General features: G+C 42.7%; 1 protein-coding gene across 3 annotated transcripts in view; it reads right to left on the bottom strand.

Moving 5' to 3' along the window:
- Positions 1-7,423: 7,423 nt before the first annotated feature.
- The window catches only part of itga11a (integrin, alpha 11a), a 183,806-nt gene continuing 176,382 nt past the window's right edge, over positions 7,424-14,847 (bottom strand). For all 3 annotated transcript variants that reach the window (XM_060853256.1, XM_060853255.1, XM_060853257.1), the window contains 2 exons: positions 9,755-9,868; positions 7,424-8,159 (listed from right to left, as the gene is read on the bottom strand). In XM_060853256.1, the coding sequence (XP_060709239.1) occupies positions 8,061-8,159; positions 9,755-9,868 (213 nt within the window). In that variant the 3' untranslated portion in view covers positions 7,424-8,060. The remainder of the gene's footprint in view (positions 8,160-9,754; positions 9,869-14,847) is intronic.

The raw sequence follows: 14,847 nt of genomic DNA on the forward strand, positions 1-14,847 counted from the left end.
TTTGTTTTTTACGTTTAATTTTAAGGCTTATTCCCTCTTGTCTGTACTGCGTGACAAGTTAATTGCCCCCTGTATTGCAGAAGACCTCTTAAAATGTCAAATTGAGAGTCTCTAATTCCTACCTTTTTGAGTATGCAAAATAAAGGCTATCCAGGGTGTGGCCAACAAGGGTAAGTGATGGAAATTGCACATGGGCATTTTTAAAAATTAATGTGTAACTTAGACTTGTGTTGGAATCACGAAGTACTGAAGAGTAGTGTTTCTAAATTTAATGATCCCACCTGATGGTAATACTGTACAAGTTAGATCCCATCTAGAGCTGTGGCTTGTTAGACCGTAAGTCTTTATTTTTGCAATTAATGCGGTGGTTGTACACCAAGCATATCCACAAGAACCTGCTACTGTACTCTTCCTTTAAGTTTTTTTGCACCAAAGGAAAATGAACTGTTACAGAATCTGTATTCAAATCTGCACACCTTCTGGATGTTTGTCTTTTTATGATGCTAGACCCTTGTTGTGAGGTATCAGTTTTATTCACTTCTACTTTCACCCCTCCGACACCTCCAATGACTGAAAAGTTTACTTCAGCTGTTTACTATCAAATGCATGTAAATAAATAAATTTCCAGAAATCCCGTCATATAAATGAAATAAAAACGGTCTTTTCCTCTATGTCAAAGGATTGAAATGCAAATCAAATTTAAAACTATAAAACTGCTTCAACTTTTAGACCCCAAGTACCACCTTAGTGCAGATTTAGAAACAATGAAAAAAAGTCACTAAGAGGTGTTACTTTGGACAGATTTCAGTGATGCCTGCAATATACCAACGATATATATGCTCAAGGACTTCCCAGAACAACCTTTCACAAGTACATTTTGATCACAACCATTTGTTTTCCTCCATATTTACATTTGACCAAAGACTTTTTGTCTCATGAATGATTTGTTGTACGATTGTAACATCGAACAAAGCAATCTAATTATTGGTATGAAACCTTGATGGAAAAGCTGTCTTCACTTGATTATCTGTTCTGTTTTCCTGAACTTTAGCTCACTTTCTCTAGTGGATTCTGTGCAATGGGCACAAACAAGGTAACACAAATAAGCCACACTTCGCAATGAGGCTCCTTTCATTTGAAACAGTGATCCCTTGCTTTTGTGTTTTTTTTTCTATTCATTTCAATGGATGTAGGTGTTGTCGGCTTGGTCAACATTTATTGCTCATTCCTAATTGCCCAGAGTGCAGTTCAAAGTCATCCATATTGCTGTGGATCTGGAGTCACGTCTAGGCCAATCCAGATAAAGATAACAAATTACATTTCCTTAAGAACATTGGTGAACTAGATGGGTTGTTGTGCCAATCAACAATGCTTTCATGGTCATCTTTAGACTCTTGAATTCAAAATTCACCATCTGTCATAACAAGATTTTAACCCTGGCATAACCATTCCACCTTGCTTTATTATGTTTCTATCATTTCTTGCCAGTAGTTGGTTTGTAGCAATTTTCATCGGCATGGGTCTTGCTTAGTCTGCGTGATATGCATATTTCCAACGATAACAAGGTTTTTATAATTGTCTTTATCTATGTTGTAATTCTACTGATTCCTCAATTACAATTTGACTTCTGGCCTGACTGAAATGTGAATAATAAATTGTAAGGGATAAGAATTCACAGGGCATGCGTGGGAAGGAATATAATAACTTACGAACATTCCAGGCCTTAGTTCAAAAATGTTAGAATCGTAGCAACAGCTCAGTAGTGTACGTTCAGTACTCGGGCCATTGTGTCTATGTCATCAGTTCTTACAAAGAGCAACCTGAACAGTTTCATTCATCCATTCTTGCCCTATAATTTTTTTCTCCTTTTTAAATATTTAAACAATTCCTTTTTGAAAGTTCTTATTGAATTTGTTTCCAACACTTGATCAGTTAATACATTCCAAATCCTATTCACTCCTAACCGTGTAAGAAACTGAATAGGCCATTTGGCTCCTTCTACTCGCCCATCCTTCAATCTGATCATGGCTTATTTGTCCTAAGCCTTACCTTCTGCCATCTCAAATCCACTTTAATTGCTTTCAGTGATTTGGACAAAATTCTAGTTTTTCACTTCCCTCTGGGAGAAGAAATTCCTTTGCATCCCAGGTTTGCATGAGTATTCCCTTATTCTGTAACTATGTACCTGAGTTCAAGATTCCTCCACTAGTGGAAACATCTACTCTGTCAAACCCCTTCAGAATCTGTATGTTTCAAGAAAATCACCCCACGTTCTTCTGAAATCTAATAGCAAAGGCTTAAACGGTTTTAGCTATTCTTAACCAGTCAGCCCATTTCTCCCGGGAATCTGATTGTTGTGTGACAAAGTAAAACTGAAAAGTGGGGCACACATCTCATCAGGCTAGCTGTAACCAAAAGTGAATTAGCATTAAAAGAACAAAGGGAGCAATATTAGAGGGAAACCATGTCTACATTTAATAGCAGTATGCAAGAGAAAGCAAAACTGCTTCCCAAGCCCATTCTCTTTTTTTCAAAGTATGTTTTTATTTTCTTATTCAAGTGTTCAGTTCCCATTGTGATTGGTTCTGATTCCATACCCACTTGTAGTACTGTCTTCCATATCATGTCAGAATTCCATTTAACCTCCTTTAAGCTCTTAAAATTGTTCCAAAGTTCATAATCTTTTTTTCTCATGATTCTTTGCGAGGCGAGACTCTTCCTGCCCCTTTTCTCGTCAAATCCTTTAATTTTATTCACTGCTGGCTGATGCATTCTTTAACCTCTCTGCTCTGAGGCACAGACCCATAATCTTCCATTATAACCATTCCCTTTACCATCCAACCAAATCCCCATTTCCATTTCTCGAGCAGTGAAATTAATGAGATTGTATCCAAAAATTATAACCTCATTATTAAAGACTTTCTTCCTGTAAAGTTATTCCTTTTGCTGATTAAATTGCCATTGTTCTCAAAATCTATCTGTTTGACAAAGTCTTTGGTCTCCAATACTAATATCTCTGCTTCAGTATTAAATTCTGCTTGATTGCGCTCCTCTGAATTGCTTTGGAGGCACTATGTTAAAGGGGCTGTACAAATACAAGTTCATGTTCTTGTCAAAAGGCCTGAATATCAGTGGGAGGAGGATTGGAGCGAAAACCACCTGAAGTATAGATCCCTTCCTTTTCCTCAGGGAACTAATGTTGGGTAGTTAGCATTTAGGGAGCTGCTTGCACTGATGCACAGATTGCTGCTTATAGCAGTGGAATAGTTGGGCCAGTGAGGAACATTGCAATACGCCTAAGTGTGTATCATAACTGCACTTCCAAGTCCGCGATCACTGAGCTGTTTTATTATTGACGTTAGAGAGTCTCCTCTAGTCTGTGTGGAGTTTGCACATTCTCCCAAGTGTCTGCGTGGGTTTCTTCCAGGGGCTCCGGTTTCCCCCCAACTCCAAAGATGTGCAGGTTATATGGATTGGCCATGCTAAATTGCCCATGGTGTTAGGTGCATTAATCAGGGGTAAATATAGGATGGAGGAATAGGTCTGGGTGGTTTACTCTTTGGAGGGTTGGTGTGGACGTGTTGGGCCGAAGGACCTGTTTCCATACCATAGATAATCTAATCTAATCTAATCTAAGTAGACCAAGACAATAATCAACATCAGCTCACTAGACCACTGGCAGATACATGTGGCAAATGGTGACAGCTTAAAATTTACGTATATCCATTACAAAAGCCCACACTTGACAACATGGGTAGACTATTTTACCGTTGATATTTTGTGATCAGACACAATGGAGTCTTATGAGGTGGTATGTGGCCTGTTGCATTGGCCTTTGGGTGGGGGGAGCTGGCCAGCTCTGTGCAGCCATAACTCCACATTATCTGTTGAGGCTTCCTCTGTCTTTCCACAGGCCATCCTTTTATTACATTCCTCTACCATCCAGTCCCCAAAAAGGTGATGGGGCTGGTGGGGTGGACGTCAGCAACAACTTTACCCAGTTGGGCGGCTACACTTTTAGTTGTCATTTCTTAGGAATGACTGTGGGGATGAGCTACTTGACCAGCTAAGAATAATGATGCAATTGCTGACCAGACTCCCCCGGAATGGCTGGTTTCCCTTCCATGACCCTGCATTCCCCAGCACCCTCCACCCCGGTGCCCCCCAATCAACATGCACAGGTTAAGGTGAAGGGTCTCTAATGCTGTTCCTGCTGAAATCAGCCAACTAAAACTACCCGTCATAAAGGAATGTGCAAGTAATGAGAAGCAACCGTAGTAACAGTGTAACATCTGATTTTCTTTGAAGCACTCAGTCCATCCTATGTCTTAGGACATCAACGCAAGTAGTCTTTTTTCATATAATTACAAATTGTCAACACTCTGAATTACAAAGCCAAATTCCTTCCAAATATTTACATATACAAAAGAGTTGTTTTACATATAATACAGAAACTGTAAATGTCCACAGCATAGAAATTTTACACACTTTTCATTAGGTTATTTTGGTTGAGAACTTAGTGTGAAATCTCCTCTGTCAGTCGTGCACTGCTAGACAGCTTTTACAAGCTCTCTGTATTCAGATGTGATTTACACACTGTTGAAATGCTGGCCATTACAATGGTTCGCTGGCTGTAACGTTTATACTGCAATTTACGATGTTCAGTTTTCTGTTGTAAAGACACATTGATAAAGATAAATAATCCCAGAAAATGCTAGAAGTACAGTGCAGATCGGTAATGCCCTGGTTCAGGTAGCGCCCCCCCCCCCCCCCCCCCCCCCTCCTCCCGGTAAATAGGTTCAGTGGGTAACACTCTTTGCTCTGTCAGAAAGTCAAAAGGTTCAAGTCTGAATCTCAACTTGAGCACAAAATTCAGGCTGATGGTCTGGTGTGGTTCTGAGGTTTGAAAGCCAAGTCGTAGTAACTGTTGTGATCCCTAGACTCTATATCCCTGCTTTTAAACACCCACTAGGAGTGGACAGATTTCTGCTCAATTTTGTGTTCTATTAAGGTCAAAATTGGGACTTAAAGGTCAGTTGGCTTCCAACTACAGATTTTATGATCAAGGTTATACTTGGCCACAATGCAGCAACAGACATTAGATGGCAACTAAGTGTAGCAACTCTAGTTGAACTTTACCCCTCTGACCCTTGATCCCAGGTCACTCAAACCAACCAAAAAAGCAATTTCCCCTTTGTGGAATAAACAATCAATTTGCCTCCATTTATCCTCCCAACTGCATATCTCGTGCTCTGATAAGCATCAATAACAGCTGGATCTATTGAATGAATTCTCTCCCTAACAACGTTGTGAGGCAGCCCACAGCATGTGGACTGTAGCAGCGGTTCAAGAAGGTAGCTCACCACCACCACCTCGCACGCAACAAGGGATGGGTAGGAAATGCTGATCCAGCCAGTGACGCTCGCATCCCGCAAGTGAATTTTTAAAAATGTTGAAAATACAGTTTTGGCCCAATCATGTCTGCCTGAGCTGGTTCATATATTTCTCAAAGCGTGTGTTATGTATGGCCTAATAAGAGTTGCCAATCCTCTGGGATGGTCCTGGAGTCTCCATGGATAAGATTCCCAAGCCATAATCGTTTTGCCTTTGCCTCAGCAGCATTCTCCTCTTGAGAGAAAGGAATGTCGGTCTTTCCCATCCTTTCTGATTGATGTGACCAGAAACCTAATCCCAAAGTTTGTGCATAAAATACTTGCCAGCGAGGAGTCGGAGACCAGGTGTGGAAAAGTTACAATAAGCCTTTGCCCATTTTATGGGAAATGTTAAACGTGCTGATGTTGATCTTTAAGAATGGGTCTGATTGGGTTCATGTAAAAAGATACAGTTGAATCTTATGGTTTTTTTTTGGTTAAGTCAGAGTTGGATTTAGAGGAATTTCCAGTGAGTTTTCTCACTGTAACTTACCTCACCTCACCTCACCTCATTTGTTATCTTACTCCTCATGTGGAGAGCGTCTTGCAATGAGGCTGGCCTGGACTTAACTGAACCAGGATCCCATGGTTTCCACATCGAGTTTTCTCGACATCTAACTCGCCTTTTTTTTAATGCATTTGGTAATGCAGACACGGAGTATTAGTGAAGGTGAGTTGGGCTGTCAGGTGTTAAACAAGTAATTTAACTTTCACCCTTTAACTGGTGATTCAGTGCTGCCAAGTAAGGAGCCAGCTGCTTGTCAAAACATGGAGTGAGGGTGCTAAGCACACTGAGATTGGCCTCAGCAAACATCTCACTCGATTCTGTCACAAAGCTCACCTTAACTCCTGTGGCTCAGGAGAATCAGCCCAGTAGCTCCACTCAGAGTTAAGAGCAGAACGAGGCCCTGTAAATATCGCTAGCCGCTAACAAATCTAACTGCGATTTCAAGACAAATTTCGTTGCGGTTTGAATATGGGATTCACTGCCAGGAATGGGGGCTGAGAGAAACAGGCTAAATATACAGGACAACCTCGATTATCCGAGTGAGATGGGCAGAGAGTATTTTGTTTGGATAACTGAGAGTTCGGATAAAGGATTGTTTGGATAATGGATAGCATTTTTACAGGATCTTGAGATCTTGTTAGGATAATTTGAAATTTGGATAATTGATGTTTGGATAATTGAGATTATTCTGTACTTTGGTGAGGGGGGGAAGCGGATTACATTAACACATAGAGAGAAAGGTCTAGAGGATAGAGTCAAAAGTCACATGACACCAAGTTACCGTCCAACAGATTTATTTGAAATCTCAAGCCTTTGGAGCGCTGCTCCTTCGTTAAATGATTTCAAATAAACCGGTTGGATTATAACCTGGTGTACTGTGACTTCTGACATTGTCCACCCCAGTCCAACACCGGCACCTTCACATCAAACAAGATATATTGAGACAGGTCAGAAGTGAGCAGAAGCTCAGGTGGAGCATAAACACTAGCATGGACATGTTGGGCTGAATGGCCTGTTTCTGAGCTGTAAACACTCAGTCACGCCGGCTCCACAATGTCCAACTAATCCACAGGTTTAATCTTGTGATTTGTGACTTTTTGTTCATTCTTTCTTATCTCTACAATTCCATGAGTGTCCATCTGTCTCCACTACCTCAGCTCAGAGGGCACCCCTCCCCTAGAAAGCCACAAACATTAATAGGCTGAGCTTGGTAAAATGAAGGAAACACATTTACAGTGGAGGAGGACATCAGTGGTTACTTAATCACCTTGGGTTAGTTTTAGCAGATTGATAAATGGATAAGTTTGCTCTTTGTTATGAGGCAAGGGAGGGGTCTACAGTAGTGGGACTCTGGACACAGATCCAGACTGGGCTGCTCCCTCAGTGTTGGACCTTCCCACTGTGTTGAGGTAAGGAGGGATATGAGACCTGAATAGACTGTACCTCCCTCACGCCTAAAGGAAGGTATGTGATGGATGAAGGATCACCGGGAGGATACTTTTTAATTAAAAATATCTACAATCCATAAATCATATGCAAATTATTTCTCACTTTCTTCAAAACACAACTCTTGGAACCAATGGACAAAGATTGGAGCTAGTCGGTATTTCCTAAACAACACTTCAGGGATTTGCAAAGTAGCCAAGGTTCCATAAACTACATCATCTGCCTGGTTTGGGCCCTGTTTGCCACTTAAAGGGGCAGGTACAATTCTTGATAGTGTAAAATAGGCACTGGCTCCTCCGTGGTAGTGTCCTTACAATGTGGCTGTGCATTATTAGTGGTTTTCCTTTTTGTTGTGTTTAGCAGAAAGAGGCACACAGACTCTCTCACGCTTCAAGCTTCCAAACAGAGAAATGTCACCTACATTGCTCCTCTGTTTAAAATATTCCTTTTCATTTGGGGTCGGGAGGGGATTGTGTTCTGGGGTTTATAATGTGTTGCTGCACCTTAGAGATAATGAATCAAAGTGTGTGGCACCACAAGCAAAATTAATGACCTGATAGGAAGGTGCACGAGGTGACTGCTCAGTGTTGGTCTACTGGTTTGCCAGTTGATGTCACCTGGTTATTGCTGTGTGTGAATTTGCACCTTTTCTGTGTTTTAACGTTTCTGAGATTTCAATGTTCTATGCCTTTCTTCGATGACTGCTCAATTGAGCCATTTCCAGTTGCCGTGGCTTCTTTCCTCCGACGGTATGCACTTTGGAAAAAGCCAAGCTGCGGGGCAAAGAAATGGAAGGACAGGGTTAATCTTAAGGCAGCTGGATTCAGAACACAGAATTAATGCTGGTGTGTCAGCCTAGCCTGGCCCTTCTCCTGCTCACCCTTGTTATCATTGATGGAAGGGGAAGGAGACTTGTCTGGGCATCGGATAATAAAGACTATTAGCTCCCACGCTCCTGATCTTCAGGCACCCGGTGCGGAGGAGGGAGGGCAGGTCTGAAGACCTCCTCGTGGGTCTGCTCCTGGGCCTGGCCAAACTGGCCATAAACAGGTCCAGGCAGCGGGCCGTGGAGGGGGTCGTTAGGGCCGACTGCCTGCCCCTCTTCCGCGGTTACGTTAGGGCCCGGGTGTCCTTGGAGAAGGAGCACGCGGTGTCCACCAACACCCTGGAGTTGTTCAGGGAGAGGTGGGCGCCGCAGGAATTGGGGTGCATCATTTCCCCCTCCAACGCTATTTTAATTTAGTCCCTGCCCTCCCCTTCACTGTTTGATCACACAGCATTGCTCTCTTTGATGTGAAGGGCACTGCTTGTCACTGGCCACTCAGGTGTTTTCCTATTTTTCCTGGTGGTGGATATTGAATAAAGATTTGTACACTTTGTGTCTGTCACTGTGTCTCACACCTGCACACACACACCATGGGTGCTGGGGAAAAAAAAAATAAGCACTACCGCAGTTAGGCGGTAGTGTAGGAAAAGAAAAAAAAAGAGTAGATTCAGCGCTAAAGAAAAAAAAAGACCATTAGCTGCAGGCCATTCGCTCCCCTGAGCTCTATCGAATTCGATCACTACTGGTCTGTATCTTTGTTCCACCAACCCCTCTCGCTCTTAATACCCTTCTCCTCAAACTAAAACATACCAAGCTCTCAATGCCTGTAGAATTCCAGTTCCCAGAGGTCATTGGGGACTGTCACATCAAACATGAAGATAGATTTTTGACGCCCCCACAAATGAGTGGAGGGTTATGGTCTAACTATGCTCCATTGTTTATGGTGTAATGATCCTGGCATCTTTCGGCAAAGCTGACAGCTCCTGTCAGTAGCACTCCTGAGACCTGTCTGAGATCTTGGTTTGTTGGTGTTGCCTTGTTGGTGTTGTCTGCAGTGCAATGATGTGGTTACAACCACATTCAATTGCTGTGCTTGTGGAAGGAGGTGGGAGCTTAGAAGAAGCTTTCAAAGGAAGACCAGCTACCCATCCTGCACACAGCACGAGTTGTTGCTGAACCTGTTCCATGTTGCAAACATTAATGATGGGACCAGTATGAGTCAGTGTACCGACTGCTCAGCAGTCACGACATGGAAAGCAATTTAGAGTAAACTCTGTATAATCTCTAAAGGTAGTGGCCTGATAGGTTGTATTATTACAGACCACATTTGCTGTGTCGTCATGTCAACGTGAACCACTCAACTTTCATTTGGGGCAGCCAACTGCAAATAAAACTCTCCTGAAAGCAAGCGATGAAGAGAGATGCTATGGCCGTCACAATCCCCGCCTTCCCAACTGGAAGCCACTCCAAGCGAGGCTGGATAAGCTTGCTTGCAATACTGGAAGAAATAATACTCAGGCTGTGGGAAAATACTCGACTTACCTTCCATAAAGCGAGAATGAGGAGTGCAAGCAGGAGAAGACCTCCCAACAAACTCCCGATTATAATCCAGATGGAGACCTCTGACTCATACTGCTTGGTCAGGTGAAGTGTAATCTATAAGGGGAGGTACAAGTGAGTTATAACAGGAAGCTGTTGTATCTTTTCTCTCCAATGATTCCCTCCTCCATATTGCACTAATTTCAACATCTCATCGATCACAACTCCTCATGGGGACCTTATCTGGCGAGATATCTGTGCTGTGCCCTGGTTGGAACCTTTGTTTTCCTTTGCGTGTTCCTCCTTTTTTTTAAATATAGGATCTCTACAGTGTGAAAACAGGCCCTTTGACCCAACAAGTCTCCACCGACCCTCCCGAGATTATCCCACCCAGACCTATTCTCCTATGACTCTACATTTACCCCTGACTAATGCATCTAACCTCCACATCACTGAACACTGTGGGCAGTTTAGCACAGCCGATTCATCTAACCTGCACATCTTTGGAGGAAACTGGAGCACCCGGAGGAAACCCACACAGACATGGGAGAATGTGCAAACTGCACACATCCGAAGCTGGGAATCAAACTTGGGTCCCTGGCACTGTGAGGCAGCAGTGCTAACCACTGAGCCACCGTGCCACCCTTTTGACTGGGGAAGTCTGAGCCTTTATTCGTCACATGATGGGATATTTGGGAGATGGGAGATCACTCTCACCTGGTAGGAGAACCAAGAACAAAGGGGACATTTGTCTTAAAATTGGAGCTAGGTTACTTAGGTGCCGAGCAAAGACAGCAGTTGCTGGCGAAACTCAGTAGGTCTGCCAGCATTTGTGGGAGGAATGCAGATTTAATGTTTCGAGGCCAGTGTCTCCTCTTCAGTATTTAGGAGCCAAACCAAACAACAACTCACGGGATCAAGAGATATGGAACTCGAGGTGGGAAAATGGTGTTGAAATGTTGATCAGCTGTTGATAAAATGGTGTGGGCTTGGCCAAGGAGTGGAGGTTTGTACCTTGGTCTGGTCTGAGCTAATTCTAAGGCTCAGTTTGTTCATTTCCCCTGCTGCATTGAACTGAGTTGTCTGTGACATTCTAACCATTGCAATCTGGTTACAATGACTGACTGTGTAACCAGAAATCTTGATGCAGTCATTATAAAGTAATTCAACTTTTTTTCTCTCTATAAACACTGCTAGTAAATTTCCCAAAGTCTCAGAGGGCTGCTATCTCATTAGAGAGAGATGGTCAGTGGAGGTTTAACCTGAGGGTCATTGTTCCTCAGGCAAGAGGAGAGGTTGAGAAGGAGAGACCTTCATGGTAACCCCAGCCGCTGTGGGAATTGAACCGGTGCTGTTCGTGTTACTCTATATCATGTAGTGGCAGTCCAGCTAACTGACCCCGATATGTCACTACAGCTGAATACAAATTGCTGCTTCCTTCACTGCCTCTGTCTCAGACTGCCCCACATAGTTCTGCTCATTCACGACTATCAGTTATATCACTGACTGACTTACATCAAGCCCTTCCCCATCGGGAGTTGCTAGAATCAGGGAGGATCTGCGAGAACTGGAAAATCGCTAACATGACACTCCTGTTTGAAAAGGGAGTAAGGCAAAAGATGGAAAACTACAGACCGATTAGCCGAACCTCAGTTGTGGGCAAGATCCTGGAATCCATTGTGAAGGATGCTTGAAAGTGTATGGTAAATTAGGGCAAAGTCAGCATGGTTTAATCAAGAATAGGTCATGCCTGACACATCAGCTAGAACTCTTTGAGGAAGTAATGAGCAGGTTAGACCAAGGAGAGCCAATGGATGTTATCTATCTGGACTTCAAGAAGGCTTTTGACAAGGTGCCGCCCAGCAGGCTACTGAGCAAGATAAGGGCCCATGGTGTCAGAGTCAAGGTACTAGCAGGGACAGAAGCTTGGCTGGCAGAAAGCAGAGAGTGGGGATAAAAGGGTCTTTCTCAGGACGGCAGCCGGTGACAAGTAGTGTTCCACAAGGCTCAGTGCTGGGACCATAACTTTTCACTTTATGCATTAATGATTTAGATGAAGGTGTTGAGGGCATTCTGGCTACGTTTGCAGACAATACAAAGGTCGGTAGAGGGACAGGTAGCATTGAGGAAGCAGGGAGGCTGCAGAAGGATTTGGATAGATTAGGAGAGTGGGCAAAGAAGTGGCAAATAGAATACAACATGGGGAAGTGTGATGTCATGCACTTTGTTAGAAAGAATAGAGGCATGGACTATTTTCTAAGTGGGGAGAAAATCAGAAGTCTAAAGTGCAAAAAGGCTTGGGAGTTCTAGTCTTGAGAGAATCCGAGGTTCTCTCAGGTTGAGTCAGTTTAGAAGGCAAATGCAACGATGGCATTTATTTTCAGAGGGCTTAAATATAAAAGCAGGGATGTACTTCTGAGGGTCTGTAAGGCTCTGGTCAGACCACATTTGGAGTATTGTGCTCAGTTTTGGGTCCCATAATCTCAGGAAGGATGTATTGGCCCTTAGCATGTTCAGCGAAGGTCACGAGAAGGATCCTAATATATGTGGAACGTTTGAGGGCTCTGGGTCTATACTTGTTGAAGTTTAGAAGGATGAGGGGGAATCTAATTGAAACTTACAGAATACTGAATGGCCTGGACAGTGTAGATTTTGGGAAGATCTTTCTATTGGTAGGAAAGATTAGGATCTGAAGGCAGAGCCTTAGACTAAGGGAAGACCTTTTAGAATGAGAACAAGGAGAAACTACTTCTGCCAGAGAATGGTGAGTCTGTGGAATTCACTGCCACAGAAGGCTGTGGGGGCCTGGTCATTGAGTATACTTAAGATGGAGATACATAAGTTTCTCAACCCCCTTTCTCCCCATAATCCTTGATCCTCAAGAACCTATCAACCATGGATTGAATGGCAGAATAGGCTCAATGGACCGAATGGCCTAATTTCTGCTCCTATGTATTATGGACTTCCCCCTGTTACCAATGTTCCAACATTCCTCTACACTCCGGGAATGTTGCATGTTCAGAAATATCAAAGGTACTTGATCTGTGCGAGGAAGAAAAACCTGTAATGTGGCTCATAGAGAATCATACAGCGCGGAAACAGACCTTTTGGTCCAACCAGTACATGCTGACCAAGTTTCCCAAACTAAACCAGTGTCGCCTGCACTTGGCCCACATCCCTCCAAATATTTCTTACCCAAGTACATATCTAAATGTTTTTTAAACATTGTAACTGTACCTGCATCCAGCAATTCCTCTGGAAATTCATTCCACACCCGAACCATTCCATGTGTAAGTAAATTTCTCCTCCTGTCTTTTTAAAAACTTTCTCCTCTAACCTTAAAAATATTCCCCCTAGTCTTGAAATCCCCCACCCTTGGGAAAAGACATCTACCATTCACCTTATCTATACCCCTCATGATCTCATAAACCTCTCTAAAGTCACCCCTCAGCTTCCTACGCTCCAGTTAAAAAAAAAGTCCCAGTTTATCCAGCCTTTTCCTGTAACTCAAATCCTCCAATCCTGGCAACGTCCTGTAAATCTGTGAACCCTCTCCAGCTTAGTAATATTTTTCATACAACATGACAACTAGAACTGGCAATCATATAGTCGATTCTGCTATCGTGTGTTTCTTTAACATGAATTGGCTCTAACTTGATTGAAGAATTTAGACCATTATTTGTAGAACACGTACCTTCCTTACCTGTATTGGCCATAACAGGATTCCAGCCCCATTAGCTTAAAAAGCGTGGCTATTCCGCGATTTTCTTATAACGTGAGATTGCACAACTTCTGGTCTATCGTGTTATATTAGAATCGACTGTATTGCAGAAGGGGTTCGACAATGTCCTGTACAATCTCAACACATCGTCCCAACGCCTCAACTCAAATGTCTGATCAGTGACAGTGGTTGAAATGGAAAGCTGAGATTCAAATGGACCAAACACATTTAAAAGGAATTCTTTTACAGGATGTATGTATCACTGGCAAGTTCAGCATTGTTCCCGATTCCTATTTGGCCTTGGGAGCTGTAAAAAACTACACACATTGCTGTTTGGCTGGAGCAAGGGCGACAGATTTCCTAAAGGATCTGTTTCTTTTCTGAGGGCTTCTTGTCATTTTTGTTTTGAAGGATATTTTTGGATTTTCGAGGGGCTATCTTTTGCTTTTGAAGGGTGCCTTTTTCATTCTCATTAATTTATCAGATTATGTTGCAACTCAGTTACAATACTCTGTTTATGTTGATAACATACAGCGTATATCGATTTACCCAGAAACAGAATTGGAATAATTCACCAATACCCTCTATAATTACCAACTCTCCATGAAACATTTAGCCACAATACAAAAGCAAACCACTAATTTTTTTTAGACACCATACGGTATTTCAGTTGGTAGAAGGCTTAAGTTAATACAAGATTTCTTTCAAAATAATAGTCACTTCTACCCATAGGAATCTGTTATAATAAAAACACCTGTGAATTGGTGAGATCATTGTTCAGTGGAAACACAATAACCTTACAAAGCTGGAAGCTGTAAACCAGACAGTCACTGCACCTCCAATCACAAACTCAGATTTAAATTTAACAATTAACTGTTCAATAAAGTTGATCCATTGTACTTTTCCCATGTATCATAGTTAATTAAATTAGATTCCACATTCCTTTACAAGGAACTCATGATTTTGGTGAGTCAAAGTTTTCTTGGATGGTAGTGAGCTGAATATTCCTTGGTTGATACCTTTTTAAATTGTTCTCTCTTCTCTGTAACCCATTCCAATCTCCCCTCTTCCCCCACAGCCCTTCACGACCTTCTGTTCCTCTCCCCTCCCTTACACAAAAATCTCTTGCGTCCGGCAAAAGACTATTCTGGCTTTGGTTACCCTGACAACAGCCATACCAGCCAGAGGTAGCTTTTGATACTACCCAACTCCCTCCACTCCATCAAGCCCTGGAAATGGTTCCCTTGGCAACTTTGCAAACTCCTCCCTGCTCCTCCAATCACAGAGAGACTGGGAGCTGGAGTAAGCCATGCAGACCCCCAGCCTGTTCTCTCATTCCATGTGATTGTGGCTGATCCTCTATCTCAGTATCACA

The sequence above is a fragment of the Hemiscyllium ocellatum genome, chromosome 39 (genome assembly GCF_020745735.1).
Source record: "Hemiscyllium ocellatum isolate sHemOce1 chromosome 39, sHemOce1.pat.X.cur, whole genome shotgun sequence".
In the NCBI taxonomy this organism is placed as follows: Eukaryota; Metazoa; Chordata; class Chondrichthyes; order Orectolobiformes; family Hemiscylliidae; genus Hemiscyllium; species Hemiscyllium ocellatum.